The 21,126-nt window shown below is 38.5% G+C and overlaps 2 protein-coding genes across 10 annotated transcripts in view; both read right to left on the minus strand.

Annotated features, from left to right (window-relative positions):
* CRACD (capping protein inhibiting regulator of actin dynamics) overlaps positions 1-11,854 on the minus strand; it is a 133,016-nt gene extending 121,162 nt beyond the window's left edge. For 2 of the 4 annotated variants that reach the window (XM_071556443.1, XM_071556449.1), the window contains exon 1: positions 11,596-11,726. The gene's annotated coding sequence lies outside the window, so the exon portion shown is untranslated. Of the gene's footprint in view, positions 1-10,872; positions 11,298-11,595; positions 11,727-11,833 lie in introns of those variants that run through there. The other 2 variants (XM_071556447.1, XM_071556444.1) reach the window with 2 other exon arrangements.
* Positions 11,855-15,561: 3,707 nt separating this feature from the next.
* CEP135 (centrosomal protein 135) overlaps positions 15,562-21,126 on the minus strand; it is a 35,393-nt gene continuing 29,828 nt past the window's right edge. For 4 of the 6 annotated variants that reach the window (XM_071556452.1, XM_071556450.1, XM_071556453.1 and 1 more), the window contains 3 exons: positions 18,397-18,501; positions 17,850-17,996; positions 15,562-16,148 (listed from right to left, as the gene is read on the minus strand). In XM_071556452.1, coding sequence (XP_071412553.1) covers positions 16,127-16,148; positions 17,850-17,996; positions 18,397-18,501 — 274 coding nt within the window. In that variant the 3' untranslated portion in view covers positions 15,562-16,126. Of the gene's footprint in view, positions 16,149-17,849; positions 17,997-18,396; positions 19,601-21,126 lie in introns of those variants that run through there. The other 2 variants (XM_071556454.1, XM_071556456.1) reach the window with 2 other exon arrangements.

A 21,126-nucleotide genomic window follows, 5' to 3' on the forward strand; every position in this document is an offset into this window, starting at 1 on the left:
CCCATCTCCATTTACCAAGAAGTTAAGAAAAATATTGATAGAAGTTTCTCACAGAATTTAATGCCTTCAGCATCTTACCTCCCCAGGAAAAGTCAGTTAGTTGCTTATCCATATCATGTCAACCGCTACATGATTTTAATCAATGCAGCTTATCAATTATCATGCAACATCACTGAATATTTTGGTTTATTGTATTATGCTATAAAATATTGAAAATTTAGAGCTTACTTATTGACAATTTATAGGTTAAGGAGTTTCTTCTGCAACTTTAAAAGATGGTTTAGAAAAAAAGGCCAAGCTGCCTCTTTTCTGCTGGCTGAGATCAAGAATGGATGGTCTTAAAAATGTAATTAATGAGGCATTAAAAAAAATCACATTTGCACTCAGGAAAGGGCAAAAAACAGAAATCCAAGCACCATCTTTGCAGACTGACAGGTTAACAAAAACTTCTGAGCTTAAAATCAAAGGAGAGAATTGAAGCCTATAAGTGATAAGAGAACAATGAATAATTGCAATTAATTGCTGGGAAGAGCAAAGCTAGCACTGTGATCTCTCCAAGTGTGAGGAGAGAAGCAGAATTCAGTACAAGCTCCAGCCATAGAGCACGGAGACCAATGCAAACATACACAAACCAGCACTCATGAAGGTCACCAGATAACAGTCTCAATGACAAAACACTGCTGGAGACCTTTCCAGCACCAGTCCCCAAGCACCCCTGCCTTGCCACCATATATAGGTCTACTTGTGATGGTACAGCTCCCTATTTCTTTTCATTTTGACAACAGCCACTTTCCCCACCACACTAAATATCTCAGATGTGAGACCAGGGATGCTCTTAAAAAAACAGCAGTAAACAGGTACATAGAAGGGTAACTCATGCTTCCCCAGGGGCCGAGCTGACTCCACCACCTCTTTGCAGACATCACTTTTGAAGCATATAATAGAAACACATATTCCTTTTGCCTCTTTCCTCAAGCGAATCCAGCACCGCTCCAGTGAACATGAAGTGAAACCTTGCTCGTGCTGCCTTTGCTCTCATGCTGGTGTGTGTCTCTCCCTGCTGAAATCCCCTCTCCCAGCACTAGCATTCTGGGATGGCAGTGCAGCGAGGTGGCTCTTCAAGCAGGTGCTATAAGGCTGGTATTTGCACAGGGACTGTAGAACTGAGATTAGGCAGACTAGTGCTGGTCCATGAAATTATGATCCATGAAGTGATTTCCCTTATTTGTTATTTGGGATAATTATTAATTACATTATCTTTGATGTTATATGTAACAACATATTTGTGTATTTATATATACCTTTATTGTGTTATAATATTTTAATAAATACATTATTTAATACTTCCATAGCTCCTAATAATTAGAACCACAGATGTATAATGTACATTTGGAAAAATACTGTTAGTGCTAGAATTCTTTCTGTACTTGCATCTTTGTCGAAGAAAAAAAAGAACAAAAAAAAAAAGGCAGTATTCTTTGCAGAGTTGGAGTTATTTGTTCATTTGGAAGACAGGATTGAAGGAAATTAAACTAATTCACTAAATGACAAAAAATAAAACCAAGCCAAAGAGTTTCCTAGGTTGTTTCCCTTATTATCCCAGTTTTCCTTCTGTTTCATTGTGGATGAAGCAACTTCATAATCTGAAAATGTTAAATTTACAGTATTCTAAAGCTTTAAATTATGAACTCAGTATTGTATCCTAAATCATAGAGCACTGCCAAGCTGGAATGAAGATTTAAAAAAAAGCCGTGTTGATATTTTTTTTGCTTTCTTTTCTTCTTTGCCTACTAGAAACAAGGTTGAAATTTGGCATTTGTTTTAAGAAATATTTTTTCTTTAGGAATCCAGTCCAATTTCCTTCAAATTCAGTTAGGGTTATCTAAATTTTTTAAAAAACCTCTTATTTTAAAATGAAGTTTTTCTGTAAATGTCTCAGTTTAGGTATTTGGAACACCAGCTGTCTTTCAAAAATATCAATATTCGTATTTTGGCTAACTCAATCTGAAATTTGAAGCCTTTCAACAGGACAAGAGGACATAGCTTAAGCTGTGCCAAGCTGGACAGCAGGAAGAATTTCTTCACTCAAAGGGTTGTCAAGCATTGGAATGAGGTGTCCAGAGAGGCAGTAGAGTCACCACCCCGGAAGGTGTTCACGAAATGACTGGATGTGACACTTAGTGCTATGGTCTAGTTGGCAGTGCGGTGTTTGGTCAAAGGCTGGACTCAATGATCTCAGAGGTTTTTTCCAACCTTAATGATTCTATGATTCTTATGGTCTAAGTAAAGCAAATGCATTAAATGAAGAGTCAAGTGAATTGTAGACAGCAGCTAGAAAGACTGTAAGACATGTACTTTACAGCTTCTAACCAAAAAAAAGCAAAACACTGCACAAATTTACCCAATGGTACACAAACACACATGATATTGCACCCAAAACATTACTTAAATAATTATTATTCATGAAATAAGAACAGGTTAGAGAACAGAAAAACTGAAGCTGACTTAATGGGAAGTTAGGCAACAGCTTTTCTTTTTGTTTAGAAACAAAGACTTGATTTGCCACACAGCAGTCCTGCTCTGTTCTGCAGACCAAGTAATTTAGAATTTATGGAACATAGCTTTCTATATATAGAAAAAATAACAAATTATGCTAATTGTTACAGCTGTGCAACTGAAGCAGGGTCAAGCTAACCAGCTACATAACATGAAAAGACTGAACAGTGCTACTAACGTGGGGAACCTGCATTAGTAGTTTGCACATGGTAAAAGTAATGAATGGAAATTTGTAAAAGCTATACAATAATCACAATCACAATCAACAGCACAGTCCATGATAATATTTGTAGAGAACTGATTGCATATACATAACAGAGAGTTGTTGCTTGGGCTTTCGTGGGTTTACTGCTGGACACTTGACTCTGTTCAGCATTACAGACTCCTGACATGCTTGCCATGGGCAATAAATTTCTGCAAAAAGAAATGTGCATGACAAATTTGATATGCCTGGGCAAATTTGGTGTGCCTGGGCAAAACTAAGTGAGTCTGGTCTGTGGGAGAAGTCAGATTAGACATTGTGGTCAGTTGTGCCCTTTGCCATGAATATAGCAATACTTTTAAAGAATGTAATTCTCGGAGAGCCACAGGTTCCCAAAGATCAAAAGCGGCCAGTGAGATGGACTGGACACAAGGACAAAACACCCTTGAAAAGAAGAGTCAGCACTGCAGGGCACCCTGTAAGCAAGGAGGATGTTTTAGTCCTATCTGGCAGAAGTAAAGTCACACATAAAATCATAGCAAAAACTGTATTGGGGTGAGAAAAAATTACTTCAGTGACCCTTCTGGCTTACAGCCCATCTGCCTCTTACTGATGCAGCCTCCATTTGGAAAAGCTGCTGAAGAATACCAGGAGCAGTGAACTTTAAGGCAGCAGGAATCCATCCTTTAACTGCAGCAAAGAGTGTTCCAGCAGCCAGGTGTATGAGAGGATGTAACTGTAACCTTGGGCCAAATGGAGCCTTCAAACCTGAAGAAACGTTTGCGTACTCCAAAGTTTACCGACATTTTTCTTTCAGCACCTTATCTGAGGAAACAATCGCCCAAAGCATGCATTTTGTCAGATATCAGGTGTTGGTATCCGGCTACCAGATCCCAGTAACTTGTGACAGTGTTCAGCAGGCTGTGTGGGTGGATGAAAGATTAATCTACTTGGCAGAAAAAACATAGCAAGGCTCTTCAGTACCACCCACCCTTGCACAGTCAACAGGGGATGTTGGAACAGGGTGGTTGGGAAGAACATCAAAACCCACATGTAAGAGCTGAGAGTGCCTGTCCTTCCTCCAAACACAAGCAGAGAATGAAGCAAAGACTGCCAAGGTTTTGGGGCTGAAAGCAGCATGGCACTGTTCATCATTATAGCCCCCAGATGGGCCAGCGCAGGCTACTGCAACATATCTACCAAGCTTGAAACAGGACTCAGAAAGGTCGAGAAAAATCAGCCTAATTTTTTTTCTTGGCAACATACGAACTGTAACAGCTTCATAAAGTCTGAGTAAATTTCTCCTCAAGAAGGGCATAAAAAAGTACCTTGTTAGGAAAAACTGTTTCATTTGCTTCTAGTCACAGAAAAGGGAAAGCAAGCTCTTATCTTTTGATCTTTTTGCCATAAGAGGCAGCTGCTTTTCATGTTCTTTGCAAGGGTTGGAGAGGTACACTAATGCTTCATACTGGGCTAGGTAGGAATTAAGACCTGACTTTTTATGAACATTTGTGCAGGTTTTGAGTGGAGTAGAGTTAATTTTTGTCATAATAACTGGTATGGGACTCTATTTTAGATTTGTGCTGAAAAGAGGGTTGATGACACAGGGATGTTTTTGCTGTTGCTGAGCAGTGCTTACATAGGGCAAAGGCCTTTCCTGCTCCTCACCCAATCCCACCCCACCCACGCAGAGCTGAGAGGGAACACAGCCAGGACAGCCGATCCTGACTGACCAAAGTGATATTTCATACTGTATGGCATCATGCTCAGCATATAGAGCTGCGGAAAGAAGTTCCAAGGGGGCATGTTTGGAGTGATGGTGTTTGTCTTCCAAAGTCACTGCTACACGTGGTGGAGCCCTGCTTTCCTGGAGATGAATGAACAATTGCCTGCCCATGGAAAGTGCTGAGTTAATTCCTTGTTTTGCCTTATTTGTGTGCAGTTTTTGCTCTACCTGTTAAGCTGTCTTTACCTCACCCTATGCGTTTTCTCACTTTCACTCTTCTCATTTCTTTCCCATCTCACTGGAAGGGAGAAAGCGAGAGGCTGCATGGGGTCGGGTTGAGCTGAGAGCTGGGGTTAAACCCCAACTCCAACACTACTACTCACTGAAGAAAAAAAAACCAAAAATGTTTAAAATTCAGAATTAAATAGGGAGCCTTAATTAATTTTTTGGTGTCATTAGCTGAATTTTTCTTTTGAGTGTGTGAAAACTGTTTCAATTAAAACCCCTTCTGCCTCAATTTCTCCAGATATCTTACTACTTTGCAACAAATGCCACAGACGCCAGAGAACACACTTCCTTCAGTACACATCTCTGATTCACACTGAGGACAGATCAATTCAGAGCACTCCATTAAGGTTGCCTTACATGAGCAGAAGAAAATTCAGTAATATTATATCAATATTCAATTAAAATAAATATTTGCACAAAGGCTAAATCTTTACAAGGCAACTTTAGTTCTGGTGCTCCTTTCCTTTCACTTGCAAACTGATCAATCTCCTTTGTCAATAAAAATAAAGTTTCTTTTACATCTGTTTTGCTCACCCTCCTAAGAGCAGTATGGTACATAATAGTCTCTACATCCCCAGTGCTGATCTCTATTACCTGTTTGTAGTCACAGGTGGTAACTCTTCACTTTAAAAGTCCTTAAAATACCAAGAAATCCCTTATATGTCTCCCAAAGCACAAAGGCTAAGACACAATCATGGGCTCTCAAAGGTTTAGAAGACCAGGTAATCTTGGGAGTGTGCAATTTTCTTCCAGCCTTTAATTACTTCTCATAGTCTCCCACATAACTTTCCCGTTGTGTGATTTCATCTCCCTTGGCTCTGTCATCTTCTCCTTTTGCAATCCCACTTTGCACTTGTCAAGGTTTATTCTATATTGGGAGTCAGTAAACTGACTTTCCACCTACTAGCTTACTCTATATCCTACTCCTTACCAAGTTCCAGTCATCTGTCCTAAAGTCTTAGTTTTCCTTCACATTCATCATGCCCTATCCTACTAGCCCAGTTTCTTATGAAATTTGTACCCACATTCTCTAAACCTTTTCTTTCCTATGTCAGTTGGATCTCAGGCTCCTCCAAAGATCACATGGCCCTTTGATCCCTCACAGTGTCTGCCCAAGGACCAACAGAGGAATCACTGTTGAAGGTGAGAGGAATGGATGTCAGAGTTGGTCTGAATCAAGAGAATACAGGGAAAGCTCTGAACTGGTCTTCTCACACACCTGCTAACTTTGGAGACATCACATAGAGGCAATCCTGCAGATACAGCATGTGTGAGGGGACAAGGTACAATCTGGTTAACTCCAGGGAGCACAGATGTTGAGGATTCACAGGGCTAGAAGAGACCTCAAAGAGTAATCTGTTCCACCATGCTGCTTCAGAAAGAATTTAACTATATTTATGTTGTTCCTGACTAATATTCAAATAACTTTTAATGATGCTAAAATCATGAAAATCCAAATTCAGTAACCTATTCTATTGCTTCAACTTCATTAATGCTGAACCCATTACATGCCATCTAGTGGAGCACAGGCATGGGCAACATTGCTTCACAAAAGCTTTTTGACATTAGAAAGTTATATCTGTTCACCCTGATACTCTTCTTTCATTTGAGCTGGAACGACTCGAGATATTTCAACATTCCTTCATAGGCCGTATTTTTTAAAAATTTTAATTCTTTTCATTCTTCTCCTTTGGATACTCTCCAATTCACACACAGTGGGCAGCCCAGTTGGACCTGAGATTACAGCTGAGGAGGACTTCTTGGGTTTTTCATGCTGTTGTCCTGTCTATGTATCACAATACGACATTTGTTTTTATTCCAGCAATTCTTCATGTAATCTATCATAAACCATAGCTCTTTCAAAGAATTACCACCCAATCTCTTCCTTATACAGTTGATAACTACAATATCTTTGTCCTATTGAATAACTTAAATTTTGTCTCTAATATAGTCATAGTCCCTCTCTGATTGCTACTGCAGATGTAGCAAGCACCACTGAGGTCACTGTTAAAAATATACTGTAGTACTGGCATTAAATAAACACAAGATCTTTCATTTTGTTTGCTAAGGATTTCAGAGGTGAATGTATGAAAACTACAATATTCTGAAGATATAAGACAGAAAATTTGGTCAGGCTTTCATGAAGACATTTAAAATGCAGATCTTTGACAAAAGGACCTAGAACCCAGCTAAAAACGAGAACGACAATTCTATGTTTCTCAAAAATCTTAGATAGAGGGAGTTTTTATAGTTTTTTCCTTTTTTTAACAAGGCAAATCAATTAGTCTAATTCTCAATTAATTAATTAATTCAAAGAAAAATTAGCTGGAGTCATAAAGACATGTGACGAACTATAGATTACATAGCTAAAATTTTCCAAAGTTGTAAGAAACAGAAAGAGAGGTTCTACAACAGGGAAAGCAGTTCAGTTTTGTTGGCAGATGATGCCACTCAACCCAACTATCTCATGTGTGCTCCAACAGACACCCACAGACAACACAGATTCACAGGGCTTTCTATCACTGTTTTTCTCTTCTGACCCAAACTGTTCCACAGATCACTATAATCATACTTTTTTTTTTCCCTGTGCTAAAGAGTTTCAAACGTGGCTTTCTTAAAGGCTACAGAGAAAGACAACATGTTACTTTGAAGAAAATCAACTTTCTTTGAAGAGTAACATGAAAGTCAGAATCTTGTATGGCTCATTTCACTTTAATTCTTTTCACCACACTCCCTCCATATTTCAGCTTAACAATAAACATAATCTTTCATGTGCAGCAGCCTCCTACAGAAGCCTCAGCACAAATCACTAGGCTGAGTTGCTTTATGAAGCTGCCCGAGTCTGAAGGCTGATTTTCAAAACATGCTGAGTAATGAAAAAGATGGTCAAGCAGGTCAGCAACGTGCACAGCATTTTGCACTCCCAAACACTAAGTAGTGAAGAAAGCTTTCACTTACTTGGATAATTTTCACACTGATTTTCTTAAGACAATAATGGTGAAGAAAATAAAGCTTCCACATACATTTTAAGTAAAACTATAAGCTTAACTATTTCAAAGCATCTTCAGGATGTGAAGTAATTGACTTAATTGATCTGACTATATGTGCTGATTATCACAAATGCAGGTAGTCAGCAGAAAAGCCATTAATTACCCTTACTCAGCTACATCACTCAGTACCATGAACTAAAATCAGCTGTGTATGACAGTGTTTTCTTAAACAGCCTTGTTAGAGGCACAAAACTTGTACTCCTGTAATTTGTCACAGATCATGCATATACAAAGGAGGCACTGAACTTAACATGTATTGATATACTTTACACTTTTTTAGCAGCATCTGATTAATCTTCACTCAATGTGTGGCTAAACAGCAGTATAAGCCACTTACCCAGGACAATAAGAATATAAACAATTACCAAATCACTGACATTTGACCCATGTGATGCACCAGCTCTTGACCAGTATTAATCAACACTTATTTGTTACACGTCAATTTTATATCTTTGTAAGGCTTCAACAATGTATCTGTAAATGGTGAATGTAAAGTAAGGGTAGATGCTGTATGCTTCTATGAAATATATGTTAGCTCTAAAAGAGAGAAATCATATAATATGCAATGCAGAAAATCAAAAGGATTTCAGGAAGTGATGGGAAACAGTAAGTGTAAGATCTACACAACAAGTCGCTGTTTTCTAAAGACAGAACTCATGGAGCCTCCATGGAAACAAACACACTTTTTATCCATCAATAGTTGATTTAAATAGTAGCTAAAAAATAGAATTTGGCCACTCCAGTGGAAGTACAAATGCAATTAAAGTTAACTCTGTAATTTTACATCACCTTCTATCACATGATTCAACACCAATTAATTCTACTCTAGCATGCACTTTATACAGCTTCATTAAATCTTCAAATTCATTGGATCAATGATAATATGCAGATGTTTAGGGCATCTGAACATTTCCACCATGCTGATGGAAGCTATTATGCAATTACATTGCCCTGAGTCTGTTGACTCCAAAGAAATTGACTGTACTTTTCTAATATGCCAGTAGTAGGCTTATCCATTTTTGCTATAACTCAATCTTATTTAGGCCTTTATGGATAAAGACTGCATTGATTGTGTGGTAGGGAAAAAAATACCTCTTAACAATCAGAGTCAGCGATTTTTAAACATGAATAATTCAGAATATGAAAAAAATGTTTTCTCTTGGCTTGTGAGCAAAAAAAGTCAAAACATAGTCATTCAAGCTTACACAGTCTATATAAAAAATCTGTTTATGTTAGACTTCATTGTAAAACAACAACCAAATATATTCATATTCATAAACTCATCATTACATTTCAGTCAACAATTATTATGCCATGTGCTTCTTATTTAAAAAGAGCTTACCTGACATATCTACAGTAGGAATATTGAAATAAGCCTAAACTATATTACTCACACAAACACATCCATTTTCAGTGACTAAAACACCTGGCAAAATGATATTCAGAGTGACTAAGAGCCAAAACAGAAGAAACTTGCAAAAGTTATTGCTATAATCAGAAGTGTGAAACCAACAGGGCTGCTTTTTAGTATGTACATTTAAAGTGAAATATAACTGCCAAAGCATAGTTTTTAATAATAATTTTTTTCAAGTATTCAGGAACTGTATGTTAAAGAAAAAGATTTTACTGAACGCACTTCCAGTTCACAACTGCTACAACAGACCAAAATAAGACCTATAAGGAACAAACTTGCAATAAAAAAAAGGAAAAAAGTCAGTGTCTTAGCACAGGACCCAACAAGTCATTCATACTTCAGACCAACTATGTTTGCTATCAGAGCACTTCTAAAAATCCCATTATATGGTATACAGCAAAAAATAATAATTGCTCCTAAGTGTCAATCAATTCTCTCCAAAATGCAGGATTGCCCAAATCAATATTTGAAAAGGGCCCTTAATTTTAGAACATGATGCTCCGAGATACATTTTCCTACTGGATAAAAAGACCCAGTACCAACCAGCAGCAACCTCTTTGCTACATGCCATATTTATTAATAAATATTTCAAGATAGTTTTTGTAATTATCAACCAACCAGAACATAAATAAATACACAAATCAATTTCATACCAAGTTTCAATACACTTTTAGAGTTAAATTCAAGCTTATTGCTGCAATGTAATACTCAATCGCAAACAACCCCCCTAACCTGATAAAGTGATAGTAGCCAAGAAAGACTTGAATAGATCCATTCAATGAATTCCTGACCTGGATTCAAACCACATAAAATAAGTTAGGTACAGAACTGCTAACTACTGCCTATATTAAAGAATAGCAATGGCTTTGTTAAAGAAGCTCATGATAACATTTATGCCCACTGATTAATGTTTTGGTATAGTCAGAATACTTAATTGTCTATGCAAGATGCAATTAGAATTATTTTGGTGATGGTAATTTCTTGAGTGTGCATTACTAAATACCAAATAAAAGTCAGTTCTGACTCTAATTTATCATCTTTAACCTGTTAAAACAGAACCTGCTACATGTTACTACTATCAGGTAGCTTAAATAGCTCAGAGTCTAAGAAAAGAGATCTTTTTCATACAATTGCTATACACCATTTAAGGTATGTACAGAAAATCTCTTTGGGAATATAACAAATTAATTATCTATGTATCTATTATCAACAGAATATCTATTATTAGGGCTGCGGTTGCAAATTACTCCTCTCTTTCTCCGCAGCCCCATCCCCCCAGCACTGGATCATTTTCGGTGCCATTATTGTCAGGCGTATTAAATTTCAGGATGCACAGTTGTGGCTTCCAGATCTCTATACACCCCTTGAATTTCCTTTTTAACTGGACATTTCTACACTTAAAATGACAGAGCAGAGGCATAATAATGTTTTACATAGTACAGCTACAGAGAAACAGATTTGTAATAGACCAGCAAAATTAAAAAAAAGCAACCAAACCGTCATTCATTAAAAATCTCTCCATGACAGAAAAGATGCGCGTTACACATAATTCTGTCCCTGAAACAGACGTTTTCTAACCAACGAGATCGCGGAAGACAACGATTTCCCATGTGAAATGGTATTATCTCCAGCTTACCTGCTCCAGCTGTCGAGAAAGGGTAAGGAAGAGGGACGGGGCCGCGCTGCCTGCCAGCCACGGAGCGCAGCCGGCTCGGTACAGCAGCAGTTGTGTGACAAATGGCTTACGGGAGCTCGAACAAAGCGATGCTGCTCTGGAGAAGCATCGCCGTGAACAAAGTCACCTCTCTGACAGCTCCTGCTTTCAGTGAAGCTGAAACAATACAGGACTCCCTGGGAAAACGCTAACAAAGGGAAAGCAGAAGGAATCGGAGAGAACCAGCCCAGCCACTGAATTACGCGGCAGCAATGAAATGACACCTTTCGAAAATCACCCGCACGCCTCTTTACACCTTCCACCGAACAAAGGCAGCCCAGCAGCGGCAGGGAACTATTTACGGGGGGGCGTTCTGGCCGTCCTCCCGGCGCAGCCTCCTGCCCCAGTGCTCGCCGCTGGCACTGACGAGCGAAAGGGCACGGACCGGGTAGCACAAAGCGGCAGAGACAGCCCCGCACGGCCCCGCACAACAGCGGGCGGCCCCGCACGGCGAGCGGTCCCCAGGCGCGGCCAGGGCAAAGCGCAGCCGCCGCCGGGGCGACGCGGCGTGCGGATCCCCGCCGGGGGGATGCGGAGCCCCGCGGGGGGATGCGGTGCTCCAAGCTGCGGTGAAGGCTCCCTCCTGGTACCGGCACTTCAGCGCCCCTTGAGAGGGGTGGAAGGGGTGGGGCGGCAGAGTCCTACCTGTGCTCCCTCTCCGTGCTGCCAGAAGGGACGACCCGTGGCTGCTGCGGACGCCGGTGCCGGTGCCGCCGCCCAGCCCGTCGGATGCCGCCCCCGCGGCGGTCGCCCCATGGCAGCGTGGCCACCGCCGCTCACGGGCGCCCCGCAGAGCCGCGCCCCAGACGCTCCCGTGTCCCTGCCCTCGAATAGGAGCGTTCGGCTCCTCTTGTTGGGAGGGAAGGGGTAAGGCTGGATTTACCTGGATTCACCGGGAACCCAGCACCGTAGCACTTGCCCGAAGAGGAGAGTAGCTCCGGAGGAGAGATCCGCAGCTGAAGCTGCACCCCGGCTCTAAACCTCCAGTTGTTCTCTTTTCACAACAAGACTGAAGTTTAAATCCAGTGTCTGGCTAGTGCTATAGTTAGGCAAATACTTATCCACTTCCTTTTCTAAAAAATAGAAGGAACTACAAGAAACAAAACAAAAATCAACTGTTCCCCAACACTCCTTTCTAATATCCGTAAATGCAGTATTTATATCAGCTCTTCTGAGGCCTCACTCTTCCAATTCAGCTATCAACTGCAAGATTTTACCAGTGCTGGACACCTGTTTCCGGAGTTTCCCAAAGAGAACACAGTAAAAGCAGATGCTGCACTTAGTTCCATCCAAACTCTTCCACTTTTTGAACCAAAATTGATTATGTGATTCATGATCTTCCATGGCTGAGAAGGATGTGTTTTGCAAGCCAGCTCTTCAGATTCAAATGTCCCCTGGAGAAAAAGGCCTTACAGCTTTGGATTTTGCCTGCTCCTTAATTTTTTGGCCCAGTCAGAAGTGGTCGTTCATGTATTCTTAAAAGAAACTAGGTCTTACAGAAAAATGACACCCATGATGGATCAGACCAAAGAGCTAGCTCATACTTTTTTTGTCTCTGACTATGCCTGATACCAGATGTTTTAAAGGAAGAATGTAAGTTGAGGCAAGCATTTGCTGATACTCTCCCACTCCTTAGTGATTTACAGCTTAGTGAATTCCTGAATCACAGTGATATTTATGTAAAAAACTAGGCTATGACTCTGAAATAAGTATCAATTACTAGGCATCACTTTTTCATCTGCAAGCTTCGAGAGAGGACTAGTCATACAAGCCCTGAGAGGTGTAGTCCATTCCCTTTTCAGTCCCCTCACAACTAAAGCTATAGGATACAGAGCACAGGTTACTCAAAATGTTAAGCTCATGCACCAGGTCTAGTATTTAGGTGGTTGTTAAGTATATTAAATGCTATCTATACATTAGCAATTGCATATATATATATATATATATTTAGATCCAGAATACATGGACATAAAGCACCTTGCTTACCAGAGACGAATTTTGTAACACTTCTCTAAAAGACTCAGGATTTTGCTGTGCTTTGCTTTGCTCCTATTGCAGCACTTAAACATTTTGAAGAGATAGAATTGGGTGGTACAGATAGAAAACTTCAAAGTAGCCACCAGGAAAGAGGTAAATCCAGCCTTTGCCAGTGTTATAATTTCAAAATCTTTCATGGATTTTTTCCTCTCCCTTCACAACGCAGAGGTTTGGGAGCCGCAAAACCCCCTCAGTATCTGCTTCTAGAAGCAGCTAACAAAAGGTTGGCTGCTAGCTTTGCATTCCAACTTAATGGCTGGGGAGGATGGGGGACGTGAGGCAGTGGGGTTTTTCCGGGTTTTTTGACACACTTCTCGGGCTGCTGTGTGGGTGCCAGCCACTGTTTGCTGGACTGGTGGAAGCATTTGGAGGAAGCTCCCCTGGTTTGGCCCCCCAGCTCCTTGTGCTCTGTGCCACTTTTTTTCTGAGAGAGTGAGCAGGTGCCGCTACCTGGATTGGCTACAGACTCTTTGAGAGTCATCTGCAGAGGAGTCGCTAAGCCCTCATCCCCAACACTTTTGGACAAACGATGAGGAGGTCTTTACACTGTCCACAGGAAAGGTTTCATCACATCCTTGTGGCCCTCATTCTCATGAGAGCTTTTGGAGCCAGCACCTCTCCCTGCCCCTGCCTTTGCCTCGCCAGAGCCCTTTCTTTCACGCCCCTGACTCCTGAGGTGCAGCATCACCTCCCACTAAATATAAACTGCACCAAGGGGGCAAAGAGAGGACTTGATCTGTTTGAAAGGTTTTGGTTACAGAGTTGCTGTTTGTTCTGTTCTGGTTTTAGTTATGTATATTTGGAGTAAAGAACTGTTATCCTTTTCTATAAATTTTCTGATTAAATTCTCTTAATTTCAAAGGTTGTGGTGGTTTTTGGGAAGAGGCCCCCTTCCTAGTCCACATAGACATCTTAGTTTTCCTTTAAACTGAAACAGCCAGTTCCTTCAGATCAAATTGCTCAATCACATGAGACCTTTCTTGGTGAAAGTCAATCCTTCCACTGTGCTGGAGCAGAAAATAAGTTGAAATGAGATTGCTGTTGTTGTTGTTATTGTTTTTTACCTTGAGAACCAACATTTTCTGCAGTGAGGCAGTCACAAATCTCTGTGGCAAAGTGATCAATGGGCTTCAGACACATGTAGCTTTATTAGCAATTCCTTAGAGTTTAGTAGATTTCATTACTATAATATGAGCAATCTAGAATTTCTGTGGAGAAACTTGAACCTGTCCAGGATGTGCCATGACCGCTGGAAAAGACCAAGGTCCTCTAGGTGGCACAAAGACACCATTGTAAAAGCCAGGAGCAAGCTGGGGGGGCCTATCACTCATTCAACATCTTTATGTTTTTATGCAAAGCCAATAGGTACTGATAAAGATTGCAGACACAGTTATAGTCCAGCTCTCTTCAAATAAAAACAAGCTCAGATGTCAGTGTGCTCCTTTGGACTCAAAAGCTCGAAGAACAGCTCCCCAAAGAGCAGTATGTGTCATCAGTGAAGACATCAAGAGCAAAATATGAGTTTTCTCTTTCCTAATGAATGGCTTCACCCTGAATAATCAACGCCAGTTAGCATCAGTGGAAACTACTGACTTAATTACAAACAGTATTAGTACATAGGTAACATCTAGAGATGACAACCTTCCCATTCCTGTAACCGGCAAATAAATGTAAAATGTATGAGATGCACTCAATATGAATACACAGTTCCTTCCATGGGTGAGAAACCCAATGCAATATAAGTATTTTCTGAATGGTGTTCTACGTTGGCTTTAATTAGTAGAATTTAATATATAATACATGAGACAATATTTCCAGTTAACACATTATTCTTTATAACTTCAAAGTGCAACAATCTTAGTGCAAAATAGACAAAATCTAAGAGAAAAAAATTTTTTTTCATATAATTTAATGTGCCGTTTACACTTTAGAGATGTTTGCAATGTTAGGTGGTAATCACAGTTTTTTATTGAGCATTAGGCAAGCAGAACACTATCTGTTGGCCAGGACAAGGATGTGCAGCAATGCATCCTCCCATTTCTAGTCCTCTCTGTAACTACTATGAATACACTTCATGTCAACCTGATGTTGTGCAATTACTAGAAAACTGCATGTCCTCAAATAGAAGGTTATGATATACAATCATCTGCATAGGTGGACATTAAGGGTGTATCATAAGGATTGTGATCACTCATTGCATTTTACTTCGAAGCCTAAGTTTGAAATGCTCCTCTGCTAAATACACCAGATATTTTAAAGATTAGTTCCCATTTATTTTACCTAATATGTATGTCACAACATAAAGTCCTCTGTCACCCCTCCAACAGTTTGAGCATAATTGTGCAAAGGATTCCAGGTGTTGCTCTGAACTTTTAAAACCAAAATTTGAAAAATATCCCCAGATACAATTCAAAAGTTTGAACGTAAAATAGTTTAGAATTTTGTAATATTTAAAGGATGTCAACACATCTTTAAAATATTTTTTCTCTTCACTTTTTATTTTGGGGATATTTAAAAGGCAATTTCACACAACAATTAACCAAACTGAGACAAGTCAGTTGACAAAAACAGTAATTAAGAATAATTGATATGTATTTTTATTGAGAAAAAGTACAGTAAACAAAATACATTCACAAAATAGATGATCATTACTTTTAAATACCATGAAGTATGACCTGTAAACAGAAAACACTAGTTAGAAGCTTAAATATAGAAATTCAGCATGAGTATAAAACATACACTGACTCAACATTTATAAGACACTTATGGGTGTTATTCTGGTAGCTCACATTAAGATGAATAAAGTTCTTCAATCACATGAGATAAGCAAACAAATAAAATAGTAAAATGAAAACAAGAGATTGTCAAATCAAGTACTCGTTTCCTTCTTGTAATTATTATGTTTCCAAAATAGTAATAAAACTTAGCCAGGCTTGATAAAAAACCTATCAAACAGCAAGCAAAAGTGAATGCCAGTTGGGAAAGCAGAATTTTGCAAAGTTGATTACTTCACGCATTCTCAGAGATTTCAAAGGTAATCACTGATTTGAAGAAAACAGAGGTAGAATACAAGACAGCCTTCATAATTAAAAAAAAAAGTCCTTGTAACAAGGTAATCCTTCAGTTGCTCAAGTACTGGTTATTCCTTGAAGCTCACATTTCTGGTGGAGAAAGAAAAAATGTCAAAATACAGTTAACTATTATATTTTACTAATTGATGTTAGGATAAATAGTAATATTTAGCTTTAGCCTCCTCATATTCTCTTCTGTTATTCCTGAATATCAACTATTAGCATACTATCTAAAACTCTACATTCAGTTCATTGACTCCCTGCTCAAATGATTTACAAAGTAGAAGTGCGATGAGGAGGAAGAGAAGATTTCTTAAGGACATGAAATCAGACTAGAAAAAGAGACAGAGAATGGTAATTACAGAGTACACATTACTGTGGTAAGCTTCCAAGAAGGAATAAATAAGCAGGATGAAAGACGGTGACAGAACTGCTGAGATCATTCTACTGTAATGACCCATTGATCGGTTTGAAAGGGAAGACATACAGAACAACTTCATGTGAATTCCATTGTTAAAAACCACTTTTTTAAAAAACACATTACTTAATGAAAATGGGATATTTTCTGATAAAATATGGTACAGAGCTATCATTGTTAAAACTAAGTATGCAAATATTAGCACAAAAAGAGCACTATATTGTGTTCAAGTTTAGCAACTGGACTTTTTACTGCTCTCAGGACTCACTGTAATCCAAGGAAGACTACAGACAACTCTCTACTGATGATATCCATTCTCAGAAATATATTTTCTGTCATCATCTCAGTCAAAATGTGCAGTAACAGGGTGCCTGCTGATGGCTCACCAGTAAACCAAAAGTCATAACTGCTGTTTCATCCCCACTGTTGGCATCTCATTTGCTACAGTTTTCATTTTTTGCTTTGCCCAAAAAGTGGCAGAAGAGAAAAAATGCTGACAATGTGGGTTCATGCCATGCTGACCTCAGTTCTCAAGAAATTTGTTAACAAAAGTAAGCTTAAGAACAAGCCATATGTATTTCCCAACAAAAATAAACTTTAAGATCTGTCAGTGAGATTCAGGAGCTGTTTCGGGACACATACGTATTTCCTACAACAATCACTGTTTACCTCTCCCTGTTCTGCTCTTCACTGCAATTTATTAAGCAATATAGGACAGGCAGAATATAAAGTCAATAACCAGGCCTGTAACATAAAACTGACATAATCTAAAACAACGGTGATCTTCAAAAGAACAAAAATTTCAGTGAAAATGAACAGGTGAGAGGCTGTTCTGATTTCTTTTTTATGGACTCTAGTGATTACAATCTTAGACATTCACAGATTAAAGGACTAACAATGGATTAATTATTTCTATGCACTTGTTTTGAAGGCAGTTTCATCTAATGCATAGGGTTCAAATGCATTTTAGTTGAACTGTCTTCTGTGGAGTGTTTTTCCTTCATTGCTGTACTTGAGAGAATTTCAGAGCATTTTTCTGAATACGAACCATTTGTTGTTTGGAGATAACTATTAACAATATGAACTGGAAAAATATATTTGGATATAAGTACAAGTAAGAAGGCAATACAATCAGCTGTCAGCTTGTGCAAGACCATTAACAAAAATAGGAATGAGAATTCATTTTATTACACGGTCTTTGGAGAGTGCTTTGCATCTATTGTTTTCAATCAACATTTTATAGTAGGAGAGACAGGAAAAGCAGAACTTAAGAGACACATAAAGTGTGTAATAATACAAATAATCAAAAAATTTTTATTTAGAAACAATTTAAACTTAGCTCTTAAACAATCTGCTAAAATCAAATCACTTACTTTTCAGCTGCTGCTTGATCGGTTGTCCTTACAATGCTACGTTCAGGAGAACGTGAGGGAGACCTCAGTGTTGAACTGAGAGGAGGTGAAGCACGTAATGATGATGTAGAGAGACCATGTCGGCGCATCTCCTGAATCGCACGCTCTCTGCCAAGGAGCAGCAATTTTAGTTACACAGAACTTATGTACTGCAGGATGTTAAAGGAAGAAAACATAATCTTTTTTCCCATGTTTTTACCTGGTGATTTTTCACAAGACTTTGTAAAATGTTTTGTTTTCTTGTCAAGTCACTCAATTTTATTCTTGTTTTCAAGAGAAGGTGCTTTTCTTACTTTTAGAAGCAGTGCTAAATTTGTAAAATTTACAAGAAAATTCAGAAATTTTTCAAGATTTTTCTTTCTTTTTGAATTAGGCAGTTTTCAAGATGAGCATGTTATATTTTGCACAAGAGGAACAGAGTTTTCCATAAAAGTTTCTCATTATTGAAAGAAGCAAGTTTAAAAGTGAGAAAGAAATGAGAAGAGTCGCTGAAAGAAGAGCATCTTACCGTTCAAATCGCTCAGTTGTCAGTTGCCTTTTTAAAACATCACAGTCAGTCTGCAGCTGTACAGCTTTACTTCGAAGTATGGAAACCTCTCTACTATGGCTGCTTCTAAAAAAAAAACCCATGAGAAGCAACAAAGTTTTCTCTGAACAGCATCAGCTAGGAGCTGGGATAATTTAGAGTGAGATAAAACGAAACCAGATGCTGAACATGTGTTTTCACACAGACCAAATCAAATGCAAATTAGAAGCAGCAAGAACCAATTGAATGCAACACAATGTTTCCAAAGGTGAGAATGAAGTGAGCAGCTCTCACTACACGCTGACTACATCACGTTCTTTTTCAGACAAAGGTAAACACAAACATGTTTTATAAAAACAGACAAAACAATTAAAACATTATTGATCTACCATCCTCTGTTGCAATATGAGGTAATCTTTTGTATACACAAAAAAAAGAAGGAAAAAAGCAGTAAATATCCACAATAATTACAAACATAATAGTAAAAATTGTATCAAGTAGGCTGGAACTATCTGGCTAGCAATGAACACAATTGAATCAAATCTAAGGAAAAAATGTATTAATGCAAATACCAGACCAGCACAGCCCAGAGTCTCAAAGCTTGTCAACTACACCCTTGGTGTTTGAGCTCAACTGTTTCAACTGCAAGGATCAAAATGAAAAGCAGCCTTGAAAATCTTAAGTAACATGATTAAGTATACTTCTTAATAAATAATCAGCTTGACCAACTCAATGCTTGGTTACAAAGTACTGTTAATTCATTATAATGGAAGAAAAAAAGTCATTAAGTGTAAAATAATTTGTCTAAATGAGAATCTAGACAGATGTGTTATTCCATACAGTCTTCAAAGCCAATATGAGGTGGGGTGCTCAAAAGTCACTTCTGGAGAAGCAAAGTCATACTAGTTTATTGCTAAAGCACTCAAATGGAATTCTGAAAAATGAGTTCCACTCCTAGGTCAGTCACTGACTTCCTGTCTGGCACCTGCTGGTCTTTGACTCCAGGAAGATGCAAACTACTCAAGAGATTTGTTCCAAAAAGAACCGCAGAATAGTTTTTCCCATGTTCCCTATTCATCAGTAAAATTCCTAAAATGGTATCTTGATCCAGTATGTTGAGAACAGATGCAGAAGACAAGAGATCTCGGTGATATCTTACTCTAAGTCCTTCAGAGACAGGCATATGCTTTCAGGATGGAGGTAAGAATTCAGGGCCCAATATCATTATTGTAAAATAGGGAAAGAAAGCAAACACTTTGTGAGTTCTGAGGTCATTCCACATCAATGACATTTAAACAAAATTAAGAGCATGAAGTAAATCACTCAAAACTTTAGAAATATTTTAATTTGAACATGCACAGCAATCACCATTTAAGTTTATGTGGCAATACACAATTTTCATCTGTCTCTTTCCCAGTAGACACAGATAGTTCTCAACAAGGAGTTTAGCTATTCCATATTCTCTGTTTATTTATTTAATACTTTAATCTATCTAGAGCCTCAAGATCTCATTCACTGTACTATCACCCAAACAGCACTCCAAGTAACACAACTACTCACTCTACAGAGCTCATGATTCCAGCACTAGAGAATTTCACTAGTTAAACTTCATTCTGGGAATCCTAAAGTCAGAGGTTGTGTCATTTTATAAATGAAGGAGAACTATAGGCACAATAAGGCTAAAACTTTAAGTAATGTTCAAAGATATTGGCATGATTTTTCTCAGAACTGAAATTCTGCCACGTCAAATGAATTTTTGTTTTACAAGACACAAACATAACTGTCAGAATTTCAGTCACAGCTGTGAGCATTTAAAGTTCCTGTTCTTTAGACTGCAACTACCACAAATTGAATAGCAGAAGATAAGGTATGTACAGCTAGGTGTCACATCTGAACATTTGCCTAGCAACATTCAGAACCTTTGAGATAAATAGAGGAAAACAATTAAACAGAATAGCCAGTTGTCCTTCAGGAGAACATTTTCCTTCCTTCTCTAGTATCCCATCCTATTAACAATGCAAGAACTGACATAACAAACAAGAAATTAATCCTACAGTGTGTGTAGAAGAAAAATCATGAAAAATTACTATGATGTTAGCTAAACAGAGTTTTATAATGTTTGTACACAAAGTAGCTAAATTCAGTTTAAATTAAAACCTCCTTCTTTTCTGTTTTTTTGTTTCTTTTTGGTTTTTTGTAATTTATGTTTTTTCTAACATTAACACAACTTCATAATAAGGTCATTCCATTAGCTTATGTTCATTGTATGCAACTAACATCTTTCCCCAAAGTAAACCAAAATCAGCAATACTGAAACATGAAGCAATTAGTTGCACAAGGGCAATAAATACCATTGTCATCTACAGATCCATACAGATCACTGCTGCTTGAGGTGGACCATCAACAGCCTTAAGTTGTAGCCTTTATGTAAATCAATCAATAGCATTTTTCTTGCACATGTGTGTCACCAAGTTACAGACAGATTTTACCTCTTTAAGGATGCTATATTCTGTATCTCACAAGCAGCATTATCTGTCCTATCTTCCCTATGTTTCCTTTCTCTCTCTAGGTTAGTGTTTATTAAGTGGGTGTATCTGTTTTCCTTTGAAATTCTACTTTGACTATACTCTATACTCTTCACCACTATCTCCATTCAGCTGCCACTCTCCCTTCTTGCTATTGAATGCAGAGCTATCACTACAATCACTGCCT

Source organism: Pithys albifrons, chromosome 5 (assembly GCF_047495875.1).
Source record: "Pithys albifrons albifrons isolate INPA30051 chromosome 5, PitAlb_v1, whole genome shotgun sequence".
Taxonomy (NCBI): Eukaryota; Metazoa; Chordata; class Aves; order Passeriformes; family Thamnophilidae; genus Pithys; species Pithys albifrons.